We start from the raw sequence: 19,871 nt of genomic DNA on the forward strand, positions 1-19,871 counted from the left end.
GATCGATGTCTCCAAAGCAAGTGCTGTCATTCACAGATATCAAACGTAATTTGTGGATAATAAAGTTATCTGTACACATGCGTGGAGTCAGGCTAGTCCTAGCAAGCTACCATATAATCCAATGAAGTGGTGGCATACGCACTAGCTGTAACCTAAAACTACTGTTTGAAAGCTTCAGTTAAGACCTACAATACTCTGCATCGTGTAGCACATTTCAGATCAAACCGAGTCCTTATAAACATATAAAAAGTTGTGTAGATAGCTTTATTCATGTAAAATATTCCTCACTTCAAGCAGCCATGTTTTTTTTTAAATTCCCGAGCTGGTTTCGCTGTGTGCTCTGGAATAGCCCTTGGAGGAGCAAGTAAGGTCTCGGATCATCTTAACTCCAAGGGCCATATAGCCCTCAATCTTATCCCTTAATCTTGATCAAATTGGGTATTGAGACACCACTAGCTCTCACATGAACGCGCAACTTCAAGGGTAAGGGGGAAGATAAGGGGCAAGGGGAAGAATTGAGATTGGGCTTAAGGCTGCAGCAGAGCAAAGGTGATCGCGTAATCAAAGACTACATATTACCCACTAACGGAGCTTCTATGGGTGACCAAAAAAAGTTCTGGTGTCATAAGTGTTAGCTATAATCACTTTGAAAGATGTGCTCAACAAATGTGTCGAACCATTAAAAACATTTATTTTAGAAACTTGGACATAATGGCATCTGGTGCATTGACTGATTGAGACCAAATTTACATTGTTTTGGCCCATTTGCAGTGCATCAATAGCAACAACCGAATGTTTGGAAGGTGGGCCTCTCTGTTTAGTGACATACGCAAATGTGCACTGATAGTACGTTACTCTGGGCATGCAAATAAGCCACATCCAAATAAACCTTTGACAATCAACACTGCAACAAATATATATTAGTATTTTCTTAAATACAGAATATATCTGTTGCACTGTAGTCATTTTCCCGTCACATAATTCTCCACAAACTGTTCATTAGTAAGCTGTTTACATTCTACGTGTCTCTTTGTGAGACGTGAAACCAGCCTACAGTACAGTTGTCTAAGTAAAGTCATCCCCATTACGTTGGACCAGCATGGGGAAACTGAAAACTACCAAAATGATTTACCGTTAAACGACCGTTTCAACCCCACAGCAAGATTTATTAACTTCCTTGATTGTGATGAAATATCCAACTATACATTGAAAAAAAAAAACTCTTTTAAAAAGCATAAAACAAACTTTAATTTTGCACAATAAGAAACAGTCTGAAACACATAATTGTATCGAAAACATTCTGTTTGTGTCTGCTAGGTATAGACTACCAATAAATAGGGGCAATCATAAGCATGTCTTATGGAATTAAGGCATCAGTGTTTCTCTGAAAAGCTACCCAAATTGTGGTCCCCCACATACCCTTTCCCAGGTGATGCTTGGTGATTTCACCAGGCCTCATATGATGTATAGAACAGACCCCCACACTCTCACACTGTGTTAATAGTGTATGGTATATCCCTCATCTAGTGTTTGAGGAATGTCATCCAGCTCCTCTTCCATAGGAGAGGAGCATGGGTTGAGGCGAGGTGTGCAGTGGACCATCACACCTGGAACTCATAGCTCAACCCTCCCATTGATGTCATCAAGGTCCACATCACTCAGGTCAATGTCATCCTCCTCTGGAAGCTGTAAGAGATACGTAATGTCGGTTTAGCTCAAACATATCCAAGAGACAGTTGCTTTTGTCATAATGGGACGAGAACGGGATTGTCTGAAGCAACAATGATATATATATATTGTTTGAATGGACATGAATTAACTCTTTGCACTTCCTTGCACCACTCTGCCTAATGTAAACCTTAGTTACCCTGGACTGGTTGGTGGATTATGTGACATTCTGATGCAACAGGATAGACACCACTCACCACTCCATCTTTGCCATCCCAGGGCTCTGCAGTGTGGATCTTTGGAAGCGCTGTTCCTCCAATTGTTGCTGTGGAGCCGCGTCCAACAGAGAGGTCCCTTCAAACAGAAAAATATATATATATAGTTAGCAGAGAATACTGTATATAGTCCATATTATACAACATAAACAAACTAAATCTAGAAATCTAACTTTATTCTATTTATCACTTACCTCAGCCAAAACACAGTTCTAATTTTACATGCAGCTTGGGCAATCCAATTCATAACTAAGTAAAAAGAGTTGAGCACTAAATGTGTCGGAAATACACAGGGGCAAAGGGCAAAACTGCCCCTAAGAAATATAATTTTGCCCCTAAAATTACTAGGAGAGGGGCAAAAAATGCCCCCATAATTTTCTGTAATAATAATTTAATGAACGTGTCAAAAACATCGTAGCCTATATGACCGATTGCGATTAAATGTTTTGATTTTCGCCTTGACTGATTGTTGCGTGAAGAAACGAAGGTTCTAACAAAAAATATTTGGAGCGCTTCCTAATCACACCTGTGACTGCGAGAGTGAGGAGAAATGAAGATATGCGCAGTCTCTGTCACCATCTCAGGTTCTGAAAGATACAACTCACACACCCAGCGACTGTCAAAAATGAAAGCTAGATTGGCTTGGGGAGGAGGATGATGACGACGACGAGAAAAAGACCCGGTTTTGTTTTCAAGGCATGTCGGACTTGTGGACAACGAGTTGCCCAAATCGTTGTCAATCCAGCACAGGCAAATTCTTCTGCTGACTCCATCAAGGGGAGCGAAAACATACAGAAATACATGGCATTTCGTCACCAAGCGCCAAGCAACACGCATCGCCTACGGTGAATGATAACTAGTAATAATACTTTTAGAAATGATTTAGTTAGGCTAAGCTAGTTTAATGTTAGTTAGCTAACGTTAGCTATCTCTGATAGTGCGTTGACTACAAAGGCTTGCTTGCAAGCTAGCTAACTAGTCTAATCTGTATTTCCTGTAGGCCTACTATGGTAGGTACATGATTAAAGGTAACACAAAAATCCATAAATATAATGTGTTATTATTATAAAAAAAGAAAGAAAAAAACGATTGTTAATAGTTGTTTAAAAATGTTTTACCTTTAATAAGATTTTATTAGTTGTTATTACTATAACAACTAATAACCACAAAGAAATAAGAATACAATTGAATATGATTGTCTATTTTACGTTGTCTGTTTGGTTTTTGGTCAAAAAATCTAAGAAAACACTTTGAACAATTGTTCATATACTGTAAGCCTAAATAAGTGTGTTTATTATTTTGAACAAAGGTTAAATGTTATTTCACAAGTTTCTAAAAGTGCCCCCAATTTTTTGTTAAATGCCCCTGGATTTCAATTGCCCCCCAAAAAATATGTAAATTTCCCACCCTGGTATAGGCTGAGTCGTGGATAAACTGATATCACTGAACCTAAAACGGCATGACACCCGGCATCATCGCAGTTGACATGGTAATATGAGACTTATTCCATTCCATCACGACTCAAGACTAAACACTAGACTTACAGGTTAGACATTTTACTGAGTGGACTATTCTAAGATGTAGAGAGAAGAGACAGACTGACAGCTTAGACTCACCTGAGGAACTCGTGGATGCCTGTCTCACTGAAGGAGCCCTTCAGAAGAGCAAACTTCATTTTGCGGGCATTTATGGCAGTCATAGCTGGGTAGCCAAAGCCACCGATGCCAAGTGAAGACTCCAGATCCATCTGAGCTCCTGCTTCTGTCCACAGCCACCTAGAGAGAGACAACATGTGGAAGAAAGAAAGAAAGAAAACAAAAGTATTAATTGTGTAAAAGTTATACAAAAGAGACAACAGAATGTAATATAAAAACACACATGAAGAATGTATAGAAAAAGAAGAAAGTTAGCTAGTCAAATGAGAAGATAAAAGACCAATCAACCAACCAACCAAGAGTGTCTGACACCATAAAATTGAATAAAGATCCTTACCCCCATGTCTTTTGCTTGTACTTCTCAGCCATCTTCATCATCACCTTCAGGTAGTCATTTCTTCCTGCAGCACCTGAAGGAAGAGGGAAGTTAAGACCATTCAACTCTGTCTGTGAGCCACCCCACTCATAGCCCCTCCGCATAATATAATAAAATACCAAATGACAGTCATCATGCCATGCTACCTCAAACAACTGCTTAGATTGAAGGGGAGGACAGGGGATTTTACCTGTATCCAGGATGTGTGGCAGCACAGCGATGATGCACAGCTGATAGTCATCACAGGTTTTCTTCAGGACGCCCTCGTTGAGAATCTAAAGGGTTAGAGCCGAATTTCCTAAATGATTGTGTGCTACTGCCAGTGTTTAAGTACGTGAGTAGCAAGTAATGGGTAGCAGATAGTAATTCTAAGTAGAGAGTAAGCACGTGAGTATACTATGGCTGGGTGTATGGGAGTATGGGTGAATAGTTAGTAAATACGTGAGAAGTAAAGCTTTAATTCAATTTAATTGTAGAGACGGATCTGTGTAATCCGGGCCTAGACTTCTACAGTACCTCTAGGAGTTCTGGAGGGGGAGCATTGGCAGAGAACAGGGACAAGGCCTGAGCGACGATGTCTGACCGCGTGCGTCCTCCCTCATAATCAACAGGCTGCTCTCCTTTTGCGAAGACCTTTATGGTCGGGTACCCGCGAACCTGATGACAACAAACACAGAAGACATTAGGACAAGAGATAGAGACCTATAGAGATTACCATTCGAGAGGAGGCCAATAAAAAAAAATAAAAAATCTGTCTGGAAGAAGTCTCCCCTTTTACAGAGCAAGGATTTTTCACATTTCTCAATCCACATTTCTAAGTGAGCAACCAAACTGCTCAATCATCTAGATCTGCTTCGATGATGCTCACCGCATAACGACTGCCCAGGCCTTGATGCACAGTGGCATCCACAGCTCCCAGCCTCACTTTGCCCTTTGTCTGCTCTCTGACCTCTGCAGCAGCTGCAGCCCATTCTGGCTCCAGTCTGCAGGAGTGGAGTGATTAACATTAGAGACGAGTACACCAAATCTACCCTCTACTGTCAAACATGAAGTATCAATACTTTGGTCATCTAGTCAATTATGTTATTCTCCCAGGACTGCTGTACACTAAGTAAAGACTACATGATCTTAGGAAGGACGCACCTCTTGCAGTGGCCACACCAAGGAGCAAAGAACTCCACCATCCAGGATTCTTCTCCGTTGAGCACCAGCCGGTCAAAGTTCTCTTCAGTCAGCTCCACCACATCTTTTTTGCCTCCACCACCACCACCACCACCCCCACCCTAAAAACATAAAATAACATTTAGAATAACAGAGGGATCAAATATAGCGGCTTATGAGTCAAAACGGCACAACAGACACCGTAAGGATAAAGAAAATAATCGGTAAGAGATCCCGGAGAGCTGAACGTGCCTGCCTGTTTTGACCCGAGCTTCCCGATTTTCCACTGAGTCGCTCCTTAACCACTGAGCGCAGGGCTGTGAGGGCTCCCTCCACTATGGCCTGACTTGTGCGGCCACCTTTGTCCATTCAGCAAAAGGCAGAATGACGGAGATATGAGAACGAGAGAAAGAGAAAACAAAAAGAGTCAATGCAGGGCCTTACAGACAAGAAAGATTACAGCCTACTCAAGCATGTGTGTGCTTTGAGTTTGTCACAAGCAATAACTTGGAATACTTTCATTACCTTGATAGTCTTCTGGCTTGTTCTTATTGGCTCCAAATATCTTGATGGTGGGGAAACCCTGGATGCCGTACTGGCTGCCCAATGACTTATGCTGGTCAGCATCAACAGCCCCCACTTTAACAACACCCTGCAGAGTGCATTACCATGTTAATACGCTTAATGCCAGAAGCATAAGATTGAAGATGCCATATTTGTACTACAATCCCATGGATTGAAGGTATCGTGCATAAAAAATATAAAGCAAACGGTAATAGACCCATCAAGAATACATCATTATATAAATATATATATATATATATATATATATATATATTATGATTAGATGAAAAGCTGGATACTCTTGAGAATACCTTTAGGGCTGTGGCAGCTTTCTTCCATTCTGGAGTGAGGCTTTGACAGTGACCACACCTTTGGAGGCAAACATGGGTAACTGTGAGTTAAAGTTGAGTCACATGAGGGCATATTTAAATTATTCAACTTCCATTTAATTTCGATTGTTTCCATTCTGTCTGGAAGGACAGTCAGATTTAGAGTACAGTTTTAAATAAGAATATTGACCACCCGTATGAACTAATGCGATTATAGAAGACACAATACAGGTTCCAAACTTCCAAAGAGCCAGTAGTCAAAGCATGGCCAGACAGCTCACTAATCAACTCAACATTAGTCAAGACACTTACCAGGGGGCATAAAACTCGATAAGCCAGAGGCTGTCACTCTGAAGAACTTTATTGAAGTTAGACGGGGTTAACTCCACCACGTCGTCACTGGACGAATAGAAGGCATGAACTGCCAGGAAAAGAGAGCTTGCCAACAAACCTACAGACAACACATGTTGAAGAAATAAAGTCCACTACACATTGTGAAGTAGTTCACCAGGTTACCTACTATTGTCTACTATCCAACAAAACCTTAGCTAGCGACATTAGCTAAACTGGTAACCCAAAGTTACTTAACCTTGCCCAATGTATGCTAACAGTCCATCAGTTTTAGTTCGCCAAACCTATCATCGGCAAATAAGTTTATGGAATGATAACATTTCAACTTTAACGTATATTACCATAACCAGTCGTTGCTTACTAAACACATCCTATGAAAAGCTGGTATGAAAGTGTGCAGATACACTTGTCAGAAGGTAACGTTATAGACTGTCTGGGAAACGCATACGATTAGCAAGATAACCAATAACCATTCTAGTGATGTTAGTTAACTACAGTAAGCTAAACAGCATCATACTTGATTAGTATCATTATTATTTTTATATTAACGTGACGGTTAGCCTACTTACAGTTAGCCAAAGAGCTGAGATGTTCCTGAATTCACTTAACTTAAGTTACTAAACATGCTAGCAAGATTACACGAATTCACGTTACAAATGTTAATCATACCGTGTAAAGTCTTCATGGTGAATGTTGACGTTTAGAGGTTACGTTGGAACTGTATCATCCCGAACTGCGGTGAAATGTAAGTTCACCGGTGGCAAAAAGGATTCAACTTACCGTGTCTTGAGCTGATTGGATGTCTTTCGCCTTTCTCGACGTCAGCCAATCAGGAGTGGACGAGTAGTTGTCTTCTCCATCAACAAAGACATTGGTAGTAGGTCTACAGCAGAATACGACCTTGCGTTTAGCCGTGTCAAATTGACATCCTAAAGATAGCGTTAGGTTAGGTAGACACCAATGGACAGGTTGCAGGTTTCCACGATATTGTATTCAATATCTAGGTATATTCACGTACACACAAACACCCAGGCATTGTTTGGATGATATTCAGTTCTTGACTAATTTCTTTAAAAATTATCTTCAAATAGACTCTATTAATGATAAAAAATAAGCTCTCTTAGCATTTCTGGCACTTTTAGAGAGCACTGCTATTATGAATGTGTTACAGGCCTACGAAGTGAGGTGAGATGCAGAGGAGGTCAGGGAGAAAGTTTAAATGCAAAATATGTCTATATGCTATGTGACTCATCTGAGGGTATGGAAAATAGTATGAAACAATTGTACATTCTTGTATGAGTCACTACTAGTTGGACCACCAACCCAGCAAGCCAGTTTAAAACACATCACCACATTTCAAACATATCACCTAATCTGTTTACTTACACTGTCTACAAGCAGAAAGGATAATCTTACTAGATAGCACATACAACCTTCTGTAGTATGTCTTCTGAGGGGGACAGAACCCCCCTTTTCCTTCCTTGATTTTCAGGTAGTGCTTTCCCAACAGACTGTTGTGAATCAAGTTTGACTAGTCAGTTCAACCCTGAGGACTGGTTTCAATATAATAAGAATTACCTTAAAGGCATGCAAAAACCTTGCAAGCACCAACTTGCCAACTAAATTGTGTCTTTTGGTAGTGCAGAGATGGCAATGTCATGCGTGAGAAAGCTTCTTTTTTTTTTTCATTATTGCAGGTTGCACCACCCTGTTACACAGAACTACATAGGGCATATTCTGGATGGCTAGTGGGGAAGACACAGGTGTTTATCCGTCCTTCCCATGACCATATGCTATCAAAATGAATTTCAGTATGATACCAAAACTAGTTGCCTTTAAAACCATATCTCCAAAAGTGTCAAATTGTTGTATAGTGTTACTTTTAATAACCTAAAGGATTTTCAAACAAGAATTCAAACAAGACCTCATTAAATGCTGATGAAAAATAAGACATCTAACTTCATGCAACTGTTTGTCTATTCCTGCTTGTTTACCGATACAGGCTACAACTTCTTTAAACAATCCTTTGCTTCATATTACATACATACAAAAGTTACTCTCTCTTAATTCTGTTATTGGGTGTCCCCTGAATAGTAGCCATTGTGCACACAACTGAAAACTCATCAGATAAGTCAGGTTGCAGAGGGGCAGCAGAAAAAAGGAGACGTTTGTAAGTGGTACATCTGTTAACCACAAACATACGCACACACAAAGGGGCTGCACCAGCATATAAAAAGATCACCACAGCAGAACTGTCGATAGCAGACGCATACAGCACTAACCAGAGCACTTCCCACGGTATACACCTCTATTGTTGGGAAATATCTCAAAGTGACTTGGTGCACAGGTAAGAATCTTGATTTACTCTTTTACTGCGTTTAGGGTCAGGCCTTTATATTTTTTTTGTCTTTCACTTGTTGGCCATTGTTCATAAAAAGGAGAGGGATAGCCTATAATAATCCAAACAATGCCAGAAGTAGGTATTAAATTGTATTGAGTTCGCATTGCATTGATAAAGATACATATGTGAAATGTATGCACACAGCTTTAGTCAGATTTATAATAGCTTAAATGTAAAATATTATGTTTAACATAGTTTTTTGTATAATGACAATGACCCAAATGTGACCCAAATAAAAAAGGTAGGTGTTAGGTAGGTGGTAGGTGTTGCTGTTATCTGCTTAGATCAAAGCGTACATCAAGTATCAAGTAGGACACACTCTTGTGTTTGTGCTCTCATTTGAACAATGCAGACTAAAACAAAAGAGAGGAAACTGCCAAAGAAGGACCTGGTGCACAACCTTTGAAATTGTCCTACTAAACTGTTGTTAACGCATTTACAGCTGCCGCTAACGCATCTGATTTAAAAATGACTTGCAGATGGATTACTATCAAGAAAATGAAGAATTTGAGTATGATGATTCACACATGCCATGTGATCTCAACAGCAACCGGAGTGTGGAGATAACCATAGAAACATATATTTACTCTCTCATCTGTGCCTTCGGTGTCCTGGGCAACATCATGGTGATTGTTACATATGCGTTTTACAAGAAAGCCAAGTCCATGACCGATGTCTACCTAATAAATGTGGCTTTCGCTGACCTTATGTTTGTGATCGCTCTTCCGCTGATTATCTACAATGAGAATTACAACTGGCACATGGGCACTGTGGCATGCAAGCTCCTGAGGGCCACCTACAGCATCAACCTCTACAGCAGCATGCTTCTTCTGGCCTGCATCAGTGGCGATCGGTACATGGCAGTTGTACAGGCCAGGAGATCTTTTGGTATCCGCTCTCGCAGTCCGGTGTACAGTTGGCTCATCTGCCTCACTATCTGGTTATTAGCGGTCATCCTGTCCACACCCACTGTCATCTATAATCAGCGCTTCGAGGAGCAAGACCTTCATGGGGAGATGATTGTTGAGTGCAATTTTAAATTTGACCACAATGACACAGAGACGGCAAAGCTGATGAAAGTCCTGGTTCCCAGCACGCAGGTATCTGTGGGGTTCTTCCTCCCACTGCTGATCATGAGCTTCTGCTATTCCAGCATCCTGGCTACTCTGCTCCGGGCTCAGAACTTCCAGAGGCACAAGGCGGTGCGTGTGGTGCTGGCAGTGGTGGTTGTGTTTGTCATCTGCCACCTGCCCTACAATGTGGCCCTGCTCTACCACACTGTCGGCCTCTTTAAGCAAAGGCAGTGTGAGGCAGAAAAGATGACACTGGTGGCCATCACGGTGTCCAGAAGTGTGGCCTACCTCCACTGCTGCATCAATCCCATCCTGTATGCCTTTATCGGGGTGAAGTTCCGGAGCCATTTCCAGAAGATTCTGATTGACTTGTGGTGCCATGGAAAGAAGTATATTAACTCAAGACGTTTTTCAAGACAGACGTCTGACCTCTATATACCACCACCACCATGCAAGTCAGCTGAGGAGTCCAGTAATGAAAAACAATCATTTACTATGTGAGACACAACTGCACAGTCTCTCAGTCACAGCATTTCGCATTTTTCAGCATTGTGTGTGACACGAGTGACACAACTGTGTGCAAGCAGCCTCAAGACTGGACGTTCATTTTGGTCTGAAAATAGACAAAAGAAAGTCTGGGTTGTTCCATCAACTTCTTTTGGTTTAAGGCTCTGCTTTTATATTTCAAACTGACTCTAAAAGGGTTTCTGCTATGCCATAAATCTTTGTAAAGAAATGTGAATTCAAAGTTATGGACAAATATTGTGAGAACGACATATATATGAACCAAAAATGGACTTCTGGTGTTGTATTCATTTCAGATGTCGAGGTGAAGAGGTGTGGAGTGGGACAAAAGTGGGCTGATAGAAAGAGTGATAATTAACCATGTTTGATTCACTTCTTTGGACCAAGGAAAATATCTGCGCTACTTCAATTTTCTTTCATGGCCACCTGGTCATTTACATAAAACCCGAATCCATGTGTACCTGGTCTCAAAGAATGTCTGTTCAGGAAAGAACCCACCAGATTTGCATGTGTAAATGATCAACCTGATATCAAGATAATCTTGCCATCTCATTATGTAATTATTTTTCTTTTTCTCATCTGGTTTTCATGCACATTTTCTTTAATATACTTTTTTTTACTTTTTATAACAAACATTGTTTAAGGCAACTGTGTTGTGTCTTAGTTGAAATTAGATACTACCTAAATAAACAGCTAAAGTTTTGTTTTCGCTTCATTCTTCAATCCAGGCTCATTCTGTTTTATTTGAACTGCACATTAGATAGTGCACAATACACAACCTAAATGCAGTTTGCTGTGGCAAAGCCTACACATGCACATATCTGCTCTAATATGTTAAAGGAGTTCTGTTCTAAATCTAGCAAGCTAACTACCTACAAGGCATGCAAAAACCTTGCAAACACCACCAACAGCCCAGTTGACACTGATAGACGCTTGCCAACACACTAACTGGTGTATTTTGGCAGTATAGCTGGCAATGTCATGCTGTGAAAGCTTTTCTTCCATTTTTGCAGGGTGTTCCAGCCCGGAACACAAAACTACATAGGGCATATCCTGGATGGCTAGTGAGGATGACACAAGTGTTTATCTGTCTTTAACATGACCATATGCTATCAAAATTAATTTGAGGATGGTACCAAAACTAGTTGCCTCAAAAAGTGTCAAATTGTTGCACAGCGTTACTTTAATGATAGGGCTATCTGTATTATGAACAGATCGGACGCAGACAAACTAGACTTCTTATAAACAGCACTTCAACAGCTTCTGATAGTTTTCTTCATGTCTGCTTTGTCCTTCGTGTTGCCCTGTTTTCAATTCAGTCCACAGCTTGTTGTGCTATCAGTCAACACCACCAAATGAAGCAAGCCTGATTTAGCTCCATTTTTAATGTATCCACGATACACACATTTATTTAAAGAGTCTTGCTGATGTGATGTGATAGGTTAAGTTCTCTTCTTTGTGATCTAAAATGACAAAAGAGGAAGGATTTGCTTTTAGAGCAAAAAAAGTCTTTGTCAGTATGTGATGAAAATGAAAATGCTAAATAGTTTCATTTTTTTTCATTTCTATGCTGTTTAAACTCTGAAATATCTAAACTTGTCAAAACACATCAAAAGCTGCAACAGGAATATGCAATATTCTACTTTTTTAGAGTTACTTTTTTTAAAGTTGTATTTTTATACTGTTTGTTAAAACCAATACCCATGTTGCTTTGCTGTTTATACATTTAAATCAACATGAAAACAGTTGCTGGTCTGACAACAACAGATGGATATCTCTCATGGTGGTGCACAGCCAAATCAGGGGGATCCACCTGTAAATATCAACATGTTTTGAATACTAGAGGTAGTACTCTTGGTGGGGAAGTCTCAACAACTCCACCATTGTCAATGTCTCAATTTTCTGTTGCAGGAAGTTAAAATTATATAAAATACAAGCCCACTTTTGAACGTCTGTTCCTTGTTCCTGGTGGGGGTGGCAGATTGGGTTCATGCTCACACATCAGATCAAGCACAGGTCATTTCTCACACATGCGCTACTAACATAGCATTTGACATCAGAACAAACACAGGACATATCTCACACATGAGCTACTAACACAGAATTTGACATCAGAACACAAACACAGGACATATCTTGCACATGAGCTACTAACATAGCATTTGACATGAGATCAAACACAGGACATATCTTACACATGAGCTACTAACACAGCATTTTACATGAGATCAAACACTGGACATATCTTGTCATATCTTCATTGCTATGTTTGCATCATTAATGCCATGCACCTTACTTGCACCCTGGATGTCTTCAATAAGCATAGATTTGAACTTTGAGATGAAAGCACACTTTGAGGTTAAAGTGTAAAAATTGTGCCTGCCTACACAAAGAAACCACCTACACAGGATGCTGAATAGATTCTCACATATTCTTAACGCACAGTCCAACCACCCTGTGCTTCCGTGACATAGTTAATACCTCTGACAAACACTAATACCTGTAGGTTGCCCACAGGTGGCATGCCATATCAACACACTAATGTACAAATGAAAAGACACCTGTTGAGCCAATAATACATGATGTATGAGACTAATACCTCGGGCAGTAGCTACTGTATGTCGTTTCGTCTTGTTCATGGCCTGGCATGTCTTGTGTTATAGTGTGTTATAGACTAAAAAGGTCTTATTCTGAGTGAAAATGTAAGTAACAATAGTTTGTGGATGTGGTAGTTGTACACTGATAATAAAAAAACTTTGACAAACAGTATATGACAATATGATAATAAACAAATTGCATTGGCATAAAGGCTGAATATGGGGAGAGTTACACAAACATAATTTGTGGTGTTTAGACAGCCCATAGTATGTTGAAGAGAATTTGCTGACATTTGAAATTGATAGGTGTTTCAACATCATGCACACAGCAACGGGCAGTGGATCCCCAAATAGAAATATGGCAGCCTGTAGGTCAAAATGAAAGAATAGGGCCTGCTGCAACTTGCAGAAAAGTAGAACGCCTTTTTGATGTTCAGAAACATCTTGTATTCGAGAAAGATCATATCAGTCTTCCTGCTAAGGGCCCTGGTGCCAAAGTTGTGACTGTTATTGGAGCTGAGTGAATGATTGTGAAGCTGGCAAAAAGATTGTGTGTCTTCCGAAGGATTTCAGGTGAAAAACACCACTGTTCTATATTATAAAAGACTTCTATTTTGGCTCTGAAGTTAATCGCGGTTGCATGATTTAGCAAAGGACTGAATGGAATCCCGGTCTGATGGGCAGGGTGTCAGTTTATTCTGTGTATTCAGTGCAACAGACCTGGAGCACACACACAACACGCTAAGATGGGAATAGAGAAGGAGGGATGGTTAGTGTCTCTTCTGTGTTGTTCTTGTCTTTCAAGGCGGCAATGTTTCCTCAATGTCCCAGCATCACTCCTTGCTCCGTTCTCTCAGCACACGTAGCAGTCGCCGTCTCCACACGGCAAAGCCACAGCAAAACCTAAGTATCATATTTTGTATCGTATTTTCTCTTTATCATTCTAGCATACAAGTTAGTTAAAGGAAGGTAGAATACACAACTTAACATAATAGGTGTTTCTGGGGGTCGGGTTCAAATTGTAAGTTCAAGGCATGTAAGGAAGGGGAACAGTATGAGGGTCTACTATAGTCTACAACAGTCATTGCCTTGTTGCTCAGAAGCAATCTGGGGAGGAGAGGGAGGGGCTCGCTCCAATTTTTTTATTTGGAATGCAGTGTTTTTGTGTCTACACATTGCTCCTTTAACTTGTACAAGATACGGTGAAGATTGAGGTAAAAGACATCTCCTCATCACCATCCACATATCTATTTTAAAAATGTCACCAGGCTTATTTTGATTGGACACATAAAATAATTTACAATTTTTATAATACTCCATACATCTATTCTGTGCTCCAGGTGTCGGTGTTGCACACACATTGTATGTTTACGTTTTACACACATTTAAATTTGTCAAAGCCAGAAAGCATATCCCAGCAAATCTTTGTTGTATGTTTAAAAATAAAATAACGCATGCTATTATTTCCCTCATCTTAGTAAGGGTGGCTGTCAGAGTGATAGGAATTAGTTTGGTTACACCAAAAAGGTGAAATCCTTTGAAGATTGCTTCTGTTAAAAACAACAACATATGTTCCTTAAAGTAAATGTTCTGCTTAGTGAGCCACTGGGCAGGATCACTTTTGCAGATCTACCACAGGAGGATATATTTTTGATCTGACATTCAGTCCCACACATACCTATTTCTGAAAAACCTTCAAGCAGGCCTTAAAAAAACAACAAAGCTTTTCTTAATCTTTCAGACAGATCAATATCTGTCTTGTCTAGAAGTAGGCTACTGGGCTATGCACTCTTATCACATAAGAATGGTTTCTTTCCAGAGTGGATTTATACCAGACTTTTGCTAACTACTACTTCAGACTTGCCACTTTTAATTCATTAAATAGTTGTCTGACACTTTGTTTGCGGTGTAAAGATTTAAAAGTTAATTCCACATTGTCGTTGAGTGTGAAATGACATGACCACTATATCGTGAAATCAGACATGTCATACATTTTCCTACCACTAGATGTCCTCATTAAGCAATATATTTTTTTATACCACATTTCGAAACTCTCTGGCCAAGAGATATTTTTTTGTGGATCACATGCCTTTCAGCCCAATCCCTCCATAACTCACTGTCAATAGGTGTAATCCAAGATTCATTCTCATTTCTCTTAAACTGACCTCAGGCCTCAAAGAGGATGAACCTCTCACCCCACTAAAGTGACTTAATGTCAGCAATTATGTCATCATATTTAATCATATTAAATGAATGAATGTACATAAATTCAATTGAATTTTAACAGAGTTAAAGCAACATTCCCACCTCTACATGCCCCACTCAAACACTAACAACAATTACTATGCAGCTGTTTGCTCTTGTAAGAGTTGGAAGCCCTTTAAATTATTAGATCAGGCATCTGAAAAACAACAGGTGGGCAAATGACCAAAACAGGCAAGCCATATTGAGCTTTGCAGAGATTCAGCGTATAGGCCTATTCCACCAGTGGCAGCTGTGACATGTCAGACAGATTTTTGTAACCAAAAACCTGTTTGGCAAAATCAATTATTTCAGTGATTGTAAACCACACAGCTGTGGCACATAACTTTGTTCTGAGGGGTTTCACGCTTCTGCTAATGTTTCCTTTCCCAAACCATCCCCCTGACAACTTTCTCTTTCCATTCTTCCTCTCTTTTCCTCTCCTGCCTTTCTCTTCCACCTCCTCCTCCCGTTGTCACTGGCTCCATACCCCTCCATGCCTGGGTCATGGTGTTGAGTAAGGCACAGAACATCTGTTTTCCATTCCCTTTATCGTCTGGGGCGATCGCTTGCTCGTAATGACATAATGTGCCACAGCGGGTCACCCAATCAGCTGGTCTGCTGGACAGGTCGATTACACCTCTTGTGGACACACCCTCTCTTGAACATTGTGTTTAGTCATATTGCGACTTTTCACTCCTTTTCAAGCCCCCAGGGAAACTTCTTTTGTGGGTTCACTGAAATCATATGCTGTAAAGATGTCAGGCACGTACTAGTCATGGAACCACAGTTACATTCATGTGAAGCCCTTGTGTTATTCAGGCCATATGTATGTAACCAAACTGCCTCTTTCTATTCTTTTCCACACTGCCTTACCCTCTTTTAAGTTGTGAGGTGGTTTGCATTAGAGATTAGAGTCATCACATGTATGTATGTCTATACTGATACGTATACATACATCAACGTTCATGTGACACAGAGTTTTTACTCTGAATGTAGGTCAAGCACCAGTCTGGCTGTGATGAAGGACACTCTGTACAGCCCTGCTGCCCTATCTTCCTCATGCCAGATTCATATTTGTGTGGACTCCTGCTAGACTCTAAAGCTGGACATGTGCATTCTCCCTGCCCCTTCCCCCTGTGGGGGCTTCATGGATGGTTTGAAATGCTCACTGGTATGACTGCTAAGAGGCATTTGTCTGTAGGAGGGAGTCCTCACACCCTGCCGTGCACACAGGCTCTGGAGTGTGGGGCCATGGGGTGCGGGTGAGGGGGGAGGGACTGGGGCCTTGTTGTCCACACACGCAATAGGCCCACTAGATGGGCCAGATACTTGTGCTGGGTGGCCTAATTGTGAGACTTGGCTAAGCTCCCAGGGTTCAATCCTGGAAGAGAAAACATTTCGAGGGAAAGAGAGAATGTTTTTCCTCCAGAGCCGATGTGACATTTGCTTGTGTGTGTGTGTGTGGTTTTCGGAGGGACAGTATGGTGCGCAGGGTCATTTGTCCATTTGAACAGTGCATCCTAAAATGCCTGTATATGGATTCTTGTTTGTACAAGCATTAAAGGAGAAGTGTGTAGGATTTAGTGGCATCTCGTGGTGAGATTGCAGATTGCAACCAACTGAACACTCCTCCACCCCTTTCTTTCAAAGTGTGTAGAATGTACTGTGCCCATCAAGTGCCAGTGGTTACTTCCAAACTGATGCCATTGTCTACGACCACATTGAGTAGGCTAGCCATTATATGTCAAGTGATGAGGTTACTTCAGGTGGATATTTTGAAATTGCATACTTTATTCTGTAAAAGTATAGGGCATAGCTTCCACGGACTGTACATTGTGAAGTTTGGCTATATAAGTTCTTTTGGCAATAATCTTCAGCAGCTTTGGGTAACTTATCTGGGTCTTTTGGGTCCAAATAACTTCAAAGCTTAATAGTCTGTGTGCCACTAGCGAAGGCAGGGGATAGTGTCGCATTCTCTTGCGAGTGTGACCCGATTTTGAAGCTGGACAACCACCCCTTCACCACAACACCCTACAATTTTGGCTTAGTCACGCAGGACCTCAACCAATATAAGCAGCAGCAGTAGGTACCCGGCCCCAGATAGAGATAACCTCAGCGACACCCCCTGGCTGTTGTGCACAAATAGACCTGAGAGATGTGAAGGGGGCGGTCTAGTTTACCATCCAGCCCTAGCACTACTCTGCGATAGATTGAAAAGCGACTAGGAAACCCAACTGACAGCTTTACTGCGGAAGTGATCTTACGTATTTGCAGCTTATGAAGAGGAGTTTGGGAGAACTGCAAAAGTCACCTACCCCATTATGGGATGGGTAGGTGGTAGGTGACCAGTTCCCCCCCCCACCTCTACCCAGAACTGAGGCGCTGCTACATGGCAAGCTGTATAGTGGGGTCGTCAAAAAGAGCTTGAGCCTGTGAAGGAAGATGGTTCTGTGTGGATTACCAGAAATAAGTTCAAGATGGAATGAAAAGAGTTTTTGCAAACGCAAGCCGCAGCCTTGACCCTCAGAGCGCAATGACCAAAACTGTTGTTCCTTTAAGTAAGAGCTTTTGGCCTTGAAGTGGGTCATCACTGGTCATCACCTTCAGATACTTCAGTATATACTTGTTATCACAGATTATTTTTCCCGTTACGTGCTGGCTGTGCCTTCCCGGGACCACTTCAACTACTATGAAGTAGTGCTGTCAGTTTAACGCGCTATTAACGGCGTTAACGCAAGCCCATTTTAACCCCGTCAATTTTTTTATCGCGCGATTAACGCGTTGTAAATAAAAAAAAAAATAGAAAATAAATGTTCTTTCTGCTCTCCCAAACTGTAGGCTAACGTTACGTTTCAGTGAATGGTGAGCGCGATACGGCGAAATGGATGATACAAAGCTTCTGAATAGAAAGTTTACCTTTAAAAGTTGTGTTGTGCAAAAAAAGCGAGCTTCACTGTTCACTGAAAATGTCAACAGGCAGCTGGCTGAAAGCACAGAAGTAGTAGGCTTAACATTTATTGGTAACCTAACTGTTACGGTTCATTGTTTTTTAAATAAGAAGCCTGACTTCTATGTTCACAGTAAACTTGAAAAAAAGAAAATATTTAGCCATGGTTTAACTGCACTATAGGTCTAGAGTCCTTGTTTATCTGAAATGTGCACTTTATAATTTTATTATGTACCGCCCTGTTTGACAATGTTGTTTTTCAATAAAATAAAACATTGGATAAAGCAAGCCAATCCACTTTTCCATGTTGATAAGAGCATTAGAAAAAAAAAATTATTGAAGGGACATTTAGAATAGATACAAATTTGTGATTAATACATTTGCGATTAATCGTGATTCATTTTGAGTTAACTATGACAAAAATGCGATTAATCGCGATTCAATATTTTAATCGTTTGACAGCACTACTATGAAGGCTTTACGGACTACACTCATTGTTCCATTTGGTTGCCCAGAATGAATCCTAACCGACCGGGGGGCAGTTTTTGAGTAAACCCTGATGCACCTGTGCAATGTATGCCTGCAAGAAAGACCACACCACCAAGAGTCGTACCCATCCCCACCACTTGGGTAGTACCTACCCATCCTGGAGTCATCCTGATTGACTCCCAGGGATGAAGAAGGTTGGTCTCGCAGTTCCAGGTATGGACGTGTCCTGTGTCGCCTGTGGGTGATCAGCTAAGGTCTGCAGCCCGATGCAGGTCTCAGTTATGAAGTGCTCTCACAGGCGTCAAGTGAAGCTAGAGAAGGCTTGTCAGATGATAGTAATAGGAGAGGCAGTGGGTGAAGAGGCGGGCTAGATGAAGGGGTGCAGAGAGAGGAGGAGGAGGCGAAGAAGAGAGAGCAGGTCTTAGTGGTACATCGCAATCTAATGCTATCGATATTTGACCACATCCATTGATCCAGTCACAAAATTGATAAAACTCTTCTAAAACCTGTACGTTGTAAGATAGACAAATAGCTAGTAGCTAGGGATAGACAAATAACTAGTAGCCAGGGATAGGCATGAGTAACGTTTCTTGATTTTGGACATAAATATCTGTTCAACGTATAGAGTAATCTTATTGAGTACTTTTAGAGTCAAACCTGTAGTTTCTGTTGTATATTTATGTCACACTTGCTGCTGAGGTCAAATCATCTGGTGTGACTGATAGATGTTCAAGTTAGCATGTGTTAGCACAAAGGTATTTGCCAGCACGAGAAGGCATCACTTAAGCAGTGTCTCAAATACTTGATGCCTAGGTAACCCAGCTGCACAGAGTATGAATGCGAAGCAAAGGTTTAAATGACTTAAAATGCCCATCACTACTAACAGCGAAAAGTAACGCACTACAAAGCAAGACTCTTGCTTGCTAGTGCGTCCCCAATTTTACAAGGTGAGCAGAAGCTAACCATAGTTAGCTCTACCGATCGAGGGTCCCAACTGCTCTCACAACAACAATGCAGTTAACTTAAGCAAACACATTGATTACCTAAGTATGGGCCTCATTTATAAAAAGTTGCGTAGAAACCATCCTACATTTTGTTGACATTTTCTGAAATGAGCGTAAGTGAGATCCACAGAAAACAAACGTACACACAAAAAAACAATGTGTACCCCAATCCTTCGGTTATAAATCACAAATGATCGTGGAATCGTGCGCAA

At 40.9% G+C, this 19,871-nt stretch overlaps 2 protein-coding genes across 2 annotated transcripts; one reads left to right on the forward strand and one right to left on the reverse strand.

Annotated features, from left to right (window-relative positions):
- Window positions 1–1,226: 1,226 nt before the first annotated feature.
- LOC308374535 (protein disulfide-isomerase A6-like) lies at window positions 1,227–7,165 on the reverse strand. Its single transcript, XM_080850315.1, has 13 exons — window positions 7,049–7,165; window positions 6,341–6,479; window positions 6,011–6,068; window positions 5,661–5,787; window positions 5,388–5,494; window positions 5,118–5,239; window positions 4,843–4,957; window positions 4,491–4,631; window positions 4,165–4,249; window positions 3,936–4,008; window positions 3,560–3,718; window positions 1,926–2,022; window positions 1,227–1,686 (listed from the first exon to the last, which is right to left on the reverse strand). The coding sequence occupies exons 1-13, from the start codon at window positions 7,062–7,064 to the stop codon at window positions 1,615–1,617; spliced, it is 1,311 nt and encodes a 436-aa protein (XP_080706441.1). The 5' UTR covers window positions 7,065–7,165; the 3' UTR covers window positions 1,227–1,614.
- Window positions 7,166–9,259: 2,094 nt separating this feature from the next.
- On the forward strand, window positions 9,260–10,354 carry ccr6b (chemokine (C-C motif) receptor 6b; the record flags this gene model as incomplete). Its single annotated transcript, XM_080850151.1, has 1 exon — window positions 9,260–10,354. One exon carries the CDS (start codon window positions 9,260–9,262, stop codon window positions 10,352–10,354), a length of 1,095 nt encoding a protein of 364 aa, XP_080706277.1.
- Window positions 10,355–19,871: the final 9,517 nt, after the last annotated feature.

Source organism: Sprattus sprattus (assembly GCF_963457725.1).
Source record: "Sprattus sprattus genome assembly, chromosome: 13".
Classification (NCBI taxonomy): Eukaryota; Metazoa; Chordata; class Actinopteri; order Clupeiformes; family Clupeidae; genus Sprattus; species Sprattus sprattus.

Bases quoted from the DNA above. Each gene is read 5' to 3' on its own strand.
- LOC308374535 (XM_080850315.1), bottom strand. The intron at 4,958-5,117 runs GTGCGTCCTTCC...CCACTCCTGCAG, and splicing joins TGGTGTGGCCACTGCAAGAG to ACTGGAGCCAGAATGGGCTG. The intron at 4,250-4,490 runs GTACTGTAGAAG...CTAACCCTTTAG, and splicing joins CCCCTCCAGAACTCCTAGAG to ATTCTCAACGAGGGCGTCCT.